The 14,234-nt window shown below is 40.1% G+C and overlaps 1 protein-coding gene across 1 annotated transcript in view; it reads left to right on the top strand.

Moving 5' to 3' along the window:
* Nucleotides 1-14,234, top strand: part of ANO10 (anoctamin 10) — a 220,005-nt gene that overhangs the window by 49,393 nt on the left and 156,378 nt on the right. Inside the window, exons 10-11 of the mRNA XM_082849149.1 lie at nucleotides 472-663; nucleotides 8,342-8,470. Coding sequence (XP_082705275.1) covers nucleotides 472-663; nucleotides 8,342-8,470 — 321 coding nt within the window. The remainder of the gene's footprint in view (nucleotides 1-471; nucleotides 664-8,341; nucleotides 8,471-14,234) is intronic.

Here is a 14,234-nt window from a genome sequence, read left to right as displayed (position 1 = left end):
TTTGCTTTTACGGAGATGTAAACTTCTGGAGGTTCTTACTCTGCCAGTTTCGCTGGCATCACCACCATCAGTTTTTTAATGGAGGGTCAGGGGCTGAGATGCTGGGGTACCCATGATGTGAAGGGACCATCATGTAAGATTTCTAATAATGATCCTGGATCATTTCTTTTTACTTGGTCAAGAGCAAACTTCTTTAGCTTTGCTGTTATTTACCTTAGGGGAAAAAAGGTAATAATCCAGTGATTCGACATGATATGAGCAGCTAAATCATTTTTTTATTCTGCATTTCAGGGACTTTAATATAAAATTGAATTTAAGTAAATTCTGTTGTTGAGAAGAAGGAATTGGGAGAAACTCTGAGTTTTTTTTTTTTTTTGGTTAGATGCTCATGCCTTGAATAGTATTGCAAAAGACTGTTCTTATTAAGTGATATTAAAACAATGCCTGTTTTCTTCTTTTTTACATTTTCAGGGCACCTTTGATGATTACTTGGAGTTATTCCTGCAGTTTGGTTATGTGAGCCTTTTCTCCTGTGTTTACCCACTGGCAGCTGCCTTCGCCGTGCTAAATAATCTCACTGAAGTTAATTCAGACGCCTTAAAAATGTGCAGGGTCTTCAAACGCCCATTCTCAGAACCTTCAGCCAGTATTGGTGTATGGCAGGTAATTATTTGATAAAAAATTATTTCTTGGGCTTCCCTGGTGGCGCAGTGGTTGGGAGTCCGCCTGCCGATGCAGGGGACACGGGTTCGTGCCCCGGTCCGGGAGGATCCCACGTGCCGCGGAGCGGCTGGGCCCGTGAGCCATGGCCGCTGAGCCCGCGTGTCCGGAGACTGTGCTCCACAACGGGAGAGGCCACAACAGTGAGAGGCCCGCGTACTGCCAAAAAAAAAAAAAAAAAAAAAAAAATTATTTCTTTAATGAGGTATTGTGATTAAAAAAAAAGCTCTGTGGAGAGATTTGGGAAAACTGGATTTTATCCTTGCCGTGCCACAAACTAGCCGTGTAACTTCAGGTGGTCGTTAACTTTCTCTGGGCCATGCTTTTCTTGTTTTTAAAGTTGGGGGCGGGGATGAGCTACAATCTCCATGACTCCTTTCAGATGTGAAACTTTGACGGTTTTCTTGGAGAGTAGTCAGCTGGGCCTCACCCACTGGTACTAATGAGGCCCTCCCCACTGCAGTGTCAGTAGAAATCACTGACACTGGACTTCTACTGGGGAGCCTGGACTTCCACTTCCACTTCCACTCCTACTTGGCAGTAATGAGATTCCCTTTCAGATCCCTGCTAGGGTGGTCTCAGAGGAAGCCCAGTGGAGAGTCAAGACTTTTAATACCATCCAAGAGGCCACATGAGTGCACAAAGGAGGGACTTGTACCCCTCCATCAAAGGAGGTATTAGTGGTAGTCTAGTGGGAAGCCAGAACTCTTGCCCCTCTCCAGCAATAATGACCCCACTCCCCACCTTGGGTGTCAGTGGTGTCCAGGTGGAGAACCTGGACTTCCGCCTCTACCTGCTAGTGACAAGATATTGTCCCCTGCTGGAGTGGTATCAGAGGAACCAACTAAAACAAAAGGTTATACAAAATCTGGAGTCTTATAACACCTAAAGTATCGAGGTTTTTATTAAAAAATCACTCATTATACCAAGAACCAGGATGATACCAAACTGAATGAAAAAAATGGCCATCAGCAGATGCCACCACCAAGATGACACACACGTGTTGGAAATACTGGACAAAGATCTTAAAGCAGTCACGGTAAAAATGCTTCAACAAGCAATTACAAACACACCTACGACAGATGAAAAAATAGACTTAGAACGTCTCAGCAAAGAAATAGTCACAAAGGAGAATCAAATGGACATTTTAGAAGTTGAAAATACAATAAACAAAAAGCTCAGTGAATGGGTGCAATAGCAGAATGGAAGGGATAGAGGAAAGAAGCAGGAGCTGGAAAATAGAAAAATAGAAATCACCTGATCTGAACAACAGAGAGAAAATAGACTGAAGAAGTAAATATAGCCTCAGAGACCTGTGTGACTGTAACAACAACAACAAAATCTAACATTCCTGTTATTGGAGTCCAAGAAGGAAAGGAGAAAGAAGGAAGGGCTGAAAAGGCACTTGAAGTAATAATGGCCAAAACTTTTCAAACTTGGCAAGAGACCTAAAACTATAGGTTCAAGAAGCCAAGTGAACCCCAAACAAAGAAGTTCATGCCAAAACGCATCATAATTAAACATCTGAAAACTAAAGACAAGGAAAAATATTCTTGAAAGCACTGAGAGAAATGACCTCTTACCTATAGGGGAAAAACAATTAGAATGACAGCAAGTTTCTCATCAGAAATCATGAAGGCCAGAAGAAAGTGGCACAATATTTTCCAAGGCTAAAAAATACTGTCAATACAGAATCCTATATTCAGAGAAAATATCCTTTGGGAAGGAAGGGGAAATCAAGACACTCTCAAATGCAGGAAAAGTAAGAGAATTTTTTGCTAGCAGACCTATCCTAAAAGAATGACTAAAAGTTCTGTAAACTGAGGAAATGATAAAGGGACAATGTCAGGAAGCAAAAACATGGTAAACAAAAACACAAGTAAAAACAATATATTTTCCTTTTACTCCTGAGTCTTTAGAGTTATGTTTGACAGTTGAAACCAAAAAATACAACACTATTTAATGGTTCTAAGTATATGTAGAAAAAATATTATGACAATTATATTATAAATGGGGAGTGATAAAGGAAGGTAAGATTTCTGCATTTTACTCAAACTAACTGATACAAGTAGACTGAATGTATACGTATATATACACACATATAAAATATAGTATATATATTTGTGTGTGTATGTCTATATATAGAACAACCTCTAAACTCTATTGTTTAAAAGATACACTCAAAAACATAGTTAAATCAAAATGTAGTAAAAAAAAAAATGTTGAGGTAACCTACAGTAAGACAAGGAGAAGAAAACAGAAATGAAAACACAGAAAATGAAGAAATGGCAGACTTAAGTCGATATTTTGATTGACTGTAAAGGGTCTAAAGACATGAGTTAAAGACAAAGATTGACATAATGGATTAAAATGCATAACTCAACTATATGCCATCTACAAGAAACCCAATTTAAACATGATTAAGCAGGTTGAAAGTAAAAGGATAGAAAAAATATATGTGGAAAAATTAATTGTAAGGAATTAGGAGTGGCTATATTAATATCATATAGAGTAGACTTCTGAGCAAAGAAAATTACCAGAAAGGAACATTCTTTGATGATAAAAGGGTCAAATTATCAAGACGATGTAGAAATCTTATATATTCAGCAAACAACAAGGTTGTAAAATATGTGAACTAAAAACATAGAACTAAAAGGAGAAATAGATAAGTCCACAATCACAGTTAGAGACGTCAACATCCGTTTCTCAACAATTGACAGAACGCTGGATAAAAAATCATCAAGGTTATTGATGAACTCAACAACACCATCAAATTATGAATCTAATCCATATTATAGAACATTCTACTCAACAGTAGAATATACTGTCACCTTCAACTTGATAAGGAGCATCTATTTAAAAAAACTTAAAGCTAACGCCATACTTATTAGTGAAAGATTGAATGCTTTCTTTCTAAGATTAAGAACAATGCAAGAATGTCCACCGTCACTACTTTTACTGAGTATAGTACTAGAAATTCTAACTAGCATAGTAAGGCCAATGATATCTCCAATTTACCCACTAGCTGACCACAGGTACATGAGCAAGCCCAGTCAAGGTCAGCTAGACCAGAAAAATTGCATAGGTGAGCACAGCCTAAATTGTCTACCTGCAGAATCATGAGCTAAGTAAATGGTTGTTGTTTTAAGCCAGAGAGTTTGGGATGGTTTGTTACACAGCAATAGCTAACTAATGTAGGAAGACTCAGTATTCTAAATATATCAGTTCTCCATTAATTTACAAATTAATTAATCTACAAATGAGCTTATAAATGTAGCACTATCCCAATGGAAGTTTTTCTTTTAACTAGGGAAACTTATTGTCAAGTTCACAGGGAAAAATAAATGAAATAGAATAGCAAGAAAACTCTAAAGAATAAGGGCAGGGACACTCCTTCCTACATATTAAAGCTTGTTATATAACCTCAGTTGTTAAAGTAGTGTAGTGCTGGTGCATCATTAGACAATCAAACCAATGGAGCAGGATTAAAAGTTCAGAAATTCAGTATATGATATAGGTGAAATGTCAGTTCAGTGGAGAAAATTACTGACTGTCCACCAATAGTTTTGGGATAATTAAGTCTCCAAAGGGTGTGTGTCAAGGGGTAGTTTGCTCTTCAGAAGTTAAGAGGAAAAACGGCAAGACACAGAATGGGAGAAAATGTTGACAATACATTTGTCTGCCAAAGAATTTGTATTCAGATTATATGAAGGACTCACCAACTCAATAATAATGCAATTAAATGAAAACATGGACAAAATATTTGAAGAAATGCTTCACTAAAGAATGTATACAAATGGCCAATGAGCTCATGAAAATATTTAGAATTAGCTACCAGGGAAATGCGTATGAAAACCACAACGCAATAGCACTGTATACCTGTTTTAAAATTAAGAAGACTGATGATGCCAAGTGTTGGCAACGAGGTATAGTAACTGGAACTCTCATACATTGCTGATAAGGATGTACTATAATGGTCACAAAACTAGAATGCAGTTTGTAAAAAAAGTTCAACATATAGCTACCGTGCCACCCAGCACTTCTGCTCTTAGAAATCCAGGGGAAATGAAAGAATATGTCCATACAAAGACTGCACAGGAGTGTCCATAGTAACTTTATTCACAGTAGTCGAAAACTGGAAACAACCCAACTTGCTGTCAATAGGTAAATGGGTAAAAAAAATAATTATGGTATATTCATAAAATGGAGCACTACTCGGCAGTAAAAAAGGAATAAATTACTGATAACATACAATGTTAAAATCTGTATGCTGCTAAACCAAGATGGTGGAGGAGTAGGAGGACTTGGAGTTCATCTCTTTTCACAAATGCATCACAAATACATCTACAGATGGAACAATTCTCACAGAACGCTGGCTGAACACTAGCAGAAGACCTTGGACACTGGAAAGGACAAGAAAGATCCCCACATAACTGGGTAGGACAAAAGAAAGAAGGGAAAACGAAGAGGAGAGGAAGCAGGATGGGATCTGCGCACTTGGGGAGGAGCTGAAGCAGAGGAGAGGTTCCTGTATCTGGAGAAGCCCCCTCACCGACGAGGAAATCAGTTGGGACAGAAGGGGATCATCTGAGGCTCTCAGAGGAGCATGAAACGGCTAGTCTGTGGCAGACAGAGCAGAGTAAGATCTACGCAGATTGTCCGTGCCACAGCCCTGTGCATCCCAGACTGGGACGTGAGTCCACCAGTGCACACGGGGGCTGAGAGCTGGAACGTGGGGATTGGAGAACAAACCCAGGGGGAGGACTGCTGTTGGCTGCGAGGAGACAGCCAGAGGGGATGGGAGAGAGGTAATCCACAACTGGGAATGCTTGTGGAGGAAACCCAGACTGCCATAGAAGCAAGGCGCCACTGTTAAGTGACGCGCAGGGGGTGGAACCACCATTGAAGCCTCTCTCTCCCCATGCGCTGGCCCCCTGCCCCGCCAAGTGCTAGGAAAAGCCCCCACCAGAGCTGACCTTCTCATGCCTGCTGCCAGGTGCTAGGAAAAGACCCCACCAGGGCTGACCTTCTTGAACCAGCTGCCAGGCGCTAGGAAAGGCTCCCACTAGGGCCAGATCTCTCACGCCCATGGCTGCCAGCTTTCCCATACACTTGTCGCCGGCAGGGCCCCTGCAAACCAGGCAGCTGTGCCACCTCCACGTCCTGTCCTCACCGGGGCAGACATGAGTGCTCCAGGGCAGTCTCAGGAGCAGACTCCTGTGGATGGCCCATGTGCAGACGTGGGGCTAAAACCACAGATGAGCCCCAGGGGCGGGGCGACTAAGGAAGAGGAACAAAAACTTTTCCATGCAGCTGCACAAACCGCAGATTAAATCCCTGCAGTTGGCTTGGTAAACCCTGTGTCTGGAATATCTGAATGGACGAGTGTTCCCATAACTGAAATCAGTCTAGCTCTAGCTGCTGTGGACTCTGGGGACTAGTACACATGGGAGTTGGGCCAGGTCAGAGTCTGAGCTGCCCCCACAGTGCCCGCAGAGGGACCAGAGACTTACTTAGGGGTTTTGGAGGGCCTCCTGGGGAGGTGAAGGTTGGCTGTGACTCACGGTGGGGAGAAGGGCACTGACAGCTGAGACCCCAGGAAAATATAATTATTACTGTTTTTTTATGTTTTGTTCTTTTCTTCTGTTTTTTAAATTTGTTTTTACTTTTTATTTAGTGTAAAAATTTTTTAATATATTTTTAATTCTTTTATATTTCTGTGTTACTTTTTTGCTGTTCTGTTTTTTCCTTGTTTTTTTTCTTTCCTTTGTTCTATTCTTATCTTTTTTATAATTTTTTTCCTCAGTTTTGTGTTCTGTTTTCTTTGCTTTTTCCTTCAGTTTGCATTCTGCTTTTTTTCACTAATATATAGTGACAAAAAAACAGATCAGTGTTTGCTTGGGGCCAGGTATAAAGTGAGGGGTGGTTTGCTTGGGGCCAGGAATCTTTTGGCGAAAATGGAAATATCCTATTTGTGATGGTGGTTTCACTGGTAAATACACTTATCAAAAGTTAATGAAGTGTATACCATAAATGAGTACAATTTATTTTATGTAAATTGTAACTCAGTATAGGTGATATTTAAAAACCCAAAAGCTTAGTTAGAAATGTATTAAAAATGCAGGAAGCCAGACACTGTCATGTGCTGCCAATGGGAAAGTGAACTGGTCAACCCTGGGGAGTTCAGCTTGGTCTTATCTATCAAAATTATGAACACAGTGGCACCTTTGACTCAACTAGTCCACTTTCAGGAACTTATCCCACTTCCAGACTTCTTAAATGACGTGTTTGCAAGTTTACTAGTTGTAGCATTATTTGTAATAGCAGGCAATAAGGAAATGGTTAAATTAACCTTGGTACATTGATGCAATGAAATACTTAAGCAGTTGTGACTTAAGTCTTTCGTTGTGACTTAAGAATGAGGGAGATCTTTGAGTACTGACACAGAATATCCTCCAAGACATTTTAAGTGACAAAAGCAAGGGGCTTGACAATGTGTATTATGCTGAGAAAAGAGTAAGAAAGTATATGTTCAGGTTTGCTTATATTTATTTGCATACAGTGTCTGGAAAGATACATAAGAAATTAATAATAGTGATTATCTTACGGGGAGAACAGGAGGTGACGAGGGGGAGAAAGGGGACAAGGAGACTCTTCCCTATACACTGATAACATTTTATTTTTGAACTAATTTATAATAAATCAATAAATAGAAATTTAAAGCTATTTTAAGATAAAGTCCTGAGTAGATTTTTTGTAAAGAAAACTGGAAAAATAAGATTACACAAAGGATTTCTAAAATATTGTAAGATGGTAGATATTCTTCCTGGGACAAGATTTTATTAAGTTTGGATCCAATCGTGTTTTGTTTTGCTTCTATATTTCTAATAGTTAATTGTATTTCTTAGAATTAGACATTGTTATTAAGTAGTGATCACCAAGTGCTGTACATAAAAAGAAAGAAAGAAAGAGAGAAAGAGGGAAAGAAAAGAAAGAACGATGGTCGCAATGTTTCCATAGTCCATACTCAGTAATACACCAGTTTCCTTCATGGGACCCTGGTTCAATCTACTTAGTAGGTCTCAGTGGGGCCTGGCATCTGTATTTTTCTGAAGTTCTACAGGTGATTCGGTAAATGCTGCTAGGAAGGGATCATTATCGCTGGTGCCTTGGGTATGGCTGAACCAGATGTGGTATGTGGTCTGTCAAAGTAGAAGGACCGTTTCACGAAATGAATTCTATTTGAAATCATACCTGACTGTTTTTGAATGTGAAACATTCTCTCTGGCGGCCCTAGTTTAGATTCCCTTTAGCTATGCATAGAGTCAAGTAACTTTAATAGTGTATTTTTCTTGGATGTGTTCCCAATTCAGGTCCCTGGCCACCTCCATTTGGGAAGATAGAACATACTGTTTGGGATATTCAACCCCAAAGTAACTGAAATACCTCTAACAGTATGGCTTTTTTGAGCTAACGAAAATCATGGCATTATAGAGAAAAAGTTATACATGTCCTTGGAATGTTTAGAACTAAGGAAAGACTTTAGATAATATGAAAAAGGATGAGGAAATATGGAAGCAGTCCTTATGGTCTTTAATTTCACACTTTCTTTTTCTTTCAGTTGGCTTTTGAAACGATGAGTGTTATATCTGTGGTCACTAACTGTGCTCTGATTGGAATGTCACCACAAGTGAATGCACTCTTTCCAGAGTCAAAAGCCGACCTCATTTTGATCGTAGTAGCAGTGGAGGTAAGTGAACATTTAGACCTGTTTTAAATAGTCTCTACGTCAGATGCCTGTGTTATTCTAAGGCAGTGATGTCCCTGGCTGTCAGTGATGGGCAGTTTAGCGACATGCATTTACTGGTAAGAAAGCAAAGTGGCTCAGGTAATAGGAACACATGAGGATCCAGGCTGTCCATTCCTGGTTATTGACTACTACAAAAAAGTCACCGTGGTGCTAACAGGACTGATTTTTCCAGCCTTTGTGCTGGCCTGTCTAGCGTTGAGGAGATAAATCCTACTTGAAATAGAATTCTATAGATTTAATGGGTTTTTTTTCAGTCTGTTTGAGGGTGAGGGAATCTGTCACTTCCACTTTCTAAAGCAGATAAATCCTAAGAAATGCTTTTTGATCATGACTTAAGTCTCATTTGCAATAGGTGTGGGATTCATTGCAAAACACTCTGAAACTCCAAAATGTAACGTGTAGGAAGACTCATAATTTCACATACCAAGTACAAGTAGGCTGTCTGTGTACTTTTTAGATATTTGTCTTGTTTATCATGTTTCTGAATACAGATTACCATAACATCTTGAAAATTAAGCACTAACCAGTTTGCAAATGGAAGAATTTGCAGGAATTTTTTTGTTGCTAGTGATTATAGTTGTCAGGAATATTGTGATCTTTCATTTTTAGATACTAAAAAAATAGAGCAGTAGTGGAGATTTATCAAAGTAGAATTTAGTAGGATCATAGAGCAGTGATTCTGGACTTAGGGCTGACCATAAGAAATGGAATTGTGAACTTGTACATTTCTAATGGTGGCTAAAGAAATATATTCTCCTTTGCTCTGTTTGCTCTTTTAGTGTATTTGATAGGAATCTGTGTTCATGATAGAAGCTGTATGTAGAGTGTGCATTTTGGAGAATGATCTTAGACAGCAGCAACTAGGAAGGGAAAGAATGGCTTTGCAGACAAAAGTAGGTCTGTTTTGAATTTTGTGAGTTGAACAGGATTCTGGAGAGCGATTTGCAAGGCAATTTATTACCTGTGGCAGTAAGAGAACAAAACAGAGGTACCTTAGACAGGGGATGGCCAGCTGGCCAGGCTCACAGTCCATCTTCTAGATTTAAGATATGGCCCTTAACTTTGCAGATCTTGGAAGTTGTCTTTGCCAGCACATCCAGAGCTAATAAGGCTTTGTGGCCGACTTACACTTAATCATGAGACTCATAGGGGACTGACCAGAATACCAGGTAGTTAATCTACCATAAGGAGACTTTTCCAGTGCTTATAACCGTAGGTGTTAAAGTAGAAGTGGAGGGTTTCCTTGGTGGCGCAGTGGTTAAGAATCCGCCTGCCAGTGCAGGGGACAGGGGTTTGAGCCCTGGTCCGGGAAGATCCCACATGCCGCGGAGCAGCTAAGCCTGTGCGCCACAACTACTGAGCCTGTGCTTTAGAGCCCGCAAGCCACAATTACTGAGCGCTCCTGTGCTTTAGAGCCTGCATGCCACAACTACTGAAGCCCATGCGCCTAGAGCCTGTGCTCCGCAACTAGAGAAGCCATCGCAATGAGAAGCCCACGCACTGCAACGAAGAGTAGCCCCCGCTCACTGCAACTGGAGAAAGCCCGGGCTCAGCAGCGAAGACGCCATGCAGCCAAAAATACATAAATTAAATAAATAAATTAAAAAAAATAAATAAAAAAGTAGAAGTGGAATTGGTTGTTAGAAGATTTCTTGGTAAATTTAGAAGCAGAGCAGGAGGAGTGTAATAGTCTTGAGAGACGCAGGATACCTGAAAACCATCCCTTCCTTCAAACAGAGCAGAGCGCCTTCATGAGCCGGATCTTGGTGTCCATCGCCAACTTCTGAGCAATGCTGGATGATTTCAGTACTGCCCACTTCTTGATTTTTGCCTTCACTTTCTCTAGACTTTTGGCTGGCCCAGCCTTCCTGAATATTCCCATTAATTAGACCACTGTCTTCTTTTGTGTTGGTGACCTCTTAGTCAGATAGCCACACCCTGCTTCTTAATTAATGTGGGAGATTTCCTGGCCCATCAGGCTGTCCTGTAAATGGCTAACCTCAAGTGTTGCAGACTGATTTTGCTGGTCTAATCCTCATGCATTCACTCAATCTGCAAGTTTTAACGTGTACTTTGTTGTTCCCCTGAGCTAATTAACCCTTATGCCTCCTCTTACATTTTTAGTCTCTTCATATAGTATTAAAGTAACTGTTTTACTGTCATTATCTAAACTGGTTCCTTAGAGTACAACAGAAATAAGCCGCTATTTAAAAATCTTGTGAGGAGAAACCTTAGGGTTTTTTTTTTTTTTTAATTTTATTTATTTTTTTGGTTGCCTTGGGTCTTCGTTGCTGCGCGCAGGCTTTCTCTAGCTGCGATGAGCGGGGTCTACTCTTTGTTGCGGAGCGCAGGCTTCCCATTGTGGTGGCTTCTCTTGTTGTGGAGCACGGGCTCTAGGCGTGTGGGTTTCAGTAGTTGTGGCACGTGGGCTCAGTAGTTGTGGCACGCGGGCTCAGTAGTTGTGGCTCACGGGCTCTAGAGCGCAGGCTTAGTAGTTGTGGCACACGGGCTTAGTTGCTCCACGGCATGTGGGATCTTCCCTGACCAGGGCTCAAACCCCTGTCCCCTGCATTGGCAGGCAGATTCTTAACCACTGTGCCACCAGGGAAGCCCCAGGATTTTTTTTAATTAAAAAGAAAATTTTAGATTTTTTTTTTAAAGCTTGATTGAGTATGCAATGTAAAATTGAATAAAAGACAAAACGATCATTATTTTATGTTGGTAACTCAGTGTCATGTTACAACTTTTGTGTATTTACTGCCATCTAGTGTTTCCTTTAAAAACTCATGAGACTTCAACACTACTTTTATTTGTATGATAGTTGCAGAAATTTATTACAGACTGACCAAGAGAATAGCCTACCAGTATGTGAAACCATATAATAGAATCATATGAAATGCCGTTTTCTGGGTTAAAAATAGTCAAATATTGGGAATTTCATAAAATTCAGCCCACAGCATTAAGTCAGTATCTAAATAATTTCTCTTAAATAATCATCATTATCTTCACTTCTGAGACAAATTTAGCTCACTTCTTTGATGTAATTTCAAGGAAAGGATCACTATGTTAAATGCAGAATGACACAAAGATCTCCATTTCCTAAAAGATAGAAATGGCCTAAAATCCTCTAAATATCAAATGTTTGATAATCTTTCATTTTAGCGTTAAATGCATTCACAGTTTTCTTCTAATTTTACACTTGGCAAGACGCAGCAAACATATTGAATGCTAACAATTCACCTACTAAATGCTGTTCTTTTTCGAGGGTGAAAATGAATTAACTCACCTAGCAGTTGCACTGCATTTCTGATGGTTAGGTTCTGGTGACCAGCAAGCCAGTCTGCACCATGCATGTTTAATTGGTAGTTTTAAAAATATCACTGAATTGCAGTTTATTTTACAAAAGAACGTAAGTTAGGTAATTTTCTGTCTAGTGCTGCTCAGAAACAGTTGATTCTCATCTCTTTGTAATGACTAAGGGTGTCTTCTGAGAGTGGACTGAACCCTTAGGGTTCTTTTGTGCCCCGACTCACAGGCTTTGTTTTCCTATTTAAAAAAAATTCGTTTCATACTTAAAGAAAAGTTGCAAGCATAATACAGATAATCTCTATATATCCCTTTATTAGGAGTCACTAATTTTGAACATTCTGCCGTATATGTGCTTGCTCTCTGTCTCTTGATTGATTTACATCTGTATTTGTATGTACATATAGATATTTCAAACTATCGAGATTCTATTTCTGTACTGCCTCTTAATGCGCTGTGGCCCTGGGCCAGTCACCTTGTCTTGTAAGCTCGTCTCCTTGACTGCGTATTGAGCCCAGTGCAGCATCCTTTCCAGGGATGCTCTGAGGAGTGTAGTAGAAATGGCACATGTGTAACCCTAATCACAAGTGTCTGGCATGGAGCAGGTGCTGAACAAATTGCAGGTCTTGTTATCTCTCTTACAAGGCAAGAGACTGTACATGTAAAATGCCAAACACAGAGCTGGGCACTTGATCAAGGTACAGTGGATGTGAGCTGCAGTTCTAACCATCTCTGCAATGGCAGAATGAAGCTTTTGTTATCTTTATTATCATTCTATCATCATTTGTTAAGCAGGCAGTATAGCAGCATGGTAGTAGCTTGGGGTGTCAGAGTCAGGAGGTAGATGAATTAGAATTGCAGCTCTTCCCCTTAATCTCTGCACACCCTGGTTTCCTTAGATGTAAAATGAGAGCGTTGGTATTGTACACAAGAAGTGATGTAACCAGGTCTGACACAGAGGAGGAGGTGAAAAAGTGATGACTTCACAGTACCACCGTTGTTAATGAGTTAATCCTTTAGCAGTTGTCTCGTGTGTCTCCATCAGCTCATTCATGCATTTCCATGGGCTTGGTTCTTCATAATAACACCAAATTGGTTTTGTTTGTGCTGAAGTTTCTTACTTAAGTATTAATTGCCTTCTCTTAGGTGCCTGTTTCCATCCCGTGATATGATTCCATTTTTCTTCTCTCTTCCTGGTCTTGTTCCCACATCTGAGTTCAGCCCTCCCTCTCCCACCCATCCATCACGCATCAAGTCTTGCTGATTCTGACTTCTGAATATCTGTTGAGTTTCTCTTCCCTGTTACCATTGGCATGGTTGGAGTTTAGGCTCTCACCATTTCTCATCTAGACTTATTTTTTAACAGCTTTTGGAGCTGTAAGTCACATAACCATACAGTTCACTCATTTCAGATATACATTGCACGCCTCTTACCTGGACTTTTACAGCAGATCCTCACCAGCCATCTGGTTTTCACGCTTTCCCTCCCCTGCCTCGTGCTCTCTACTTCTGGAGTGGTTATTCTAAAATGAAATTCTGATCACATTTCTCCTCTGCTTACAGAAGAAATGCCCAAGTGAAATATCAGGTTCTTTATAACCTCCTTTTCCCCTTCGCCTCCCCTGCTGCCCCATCTCGCCCTTGGACATGCCGGAGCCCTTCCTACAAGTTGCTATTAGCATTTACTAAAACTGTACGGCAGTCATGTATGTCTTCCACCAGACTGAGCTTCCTGAGAGCAGGGGCAAGGACAAGCACGTAATAATACTCAATAACTGAGAAGTGGCCATTGAATTACTTTAACTCTTCGTTTTCAAGTGATTAAGCAATCGCTTGTTAAATGTTAATGAATGAGTGAGTCACATATAGTTGTTGTTTTTTTCCTTCAGTGAACATACAGTTGGTGTTAGCTATTTGAGAATTAACTTCAACTTTTTAATTAAAGATTCTGCTGTACCTTTGGGAAGTACGCTAACAAAACCCCTATGGCAAAATATTAAAATCATGTTATTTATAAGAAAAGGTGAACTGGATTAGGCAGTATGGTGAAGTGATTAAGAACATGGGCACTGGATTCAAATCCTGATTCCAGTTTGACAGGCTATGTGTCTTTGAACGACGTTGAACAGTTCAGTACAATTGGTATGCAGATACCGAATAAGTGCACGTGGTATGCTTACCGCAGTGCTTGGCAAGATGAAGTATTCAGTATTTGTTAGTAATTGTTGTTGTCTCAGAAAAAAAGATCTGTTCTCATAAAAGTCTCTTCACCTGGTTGAAAGGTCTGATTAAATTCAGAGATTTCAACTTAAAAACTTGCCTAGGAAGGAACCCACAACCCACTCTTCACCTTCTCCACTTCCCAGTGTGGGACCATGTGTTGGGTTCCTAAGAAGGT

This window comes from Leucopleurus acutus (assembly GCF_964270905.1).
Source record: "Leucopleurus acutus genome assembly, chromosome: 10".
Taxonomy (NCBI): domain Eukaryota; kingdom Metazoa; phylum Chordata; class Mammalia; order Artiodactyla; family Delphinidae; genus Leucopleurus; species Leucopleurus acutus.
Note: the sequence above shows the minus strand (reverse complement) of the source record. Positions and strands in the feature narration are given on the sequence as shown.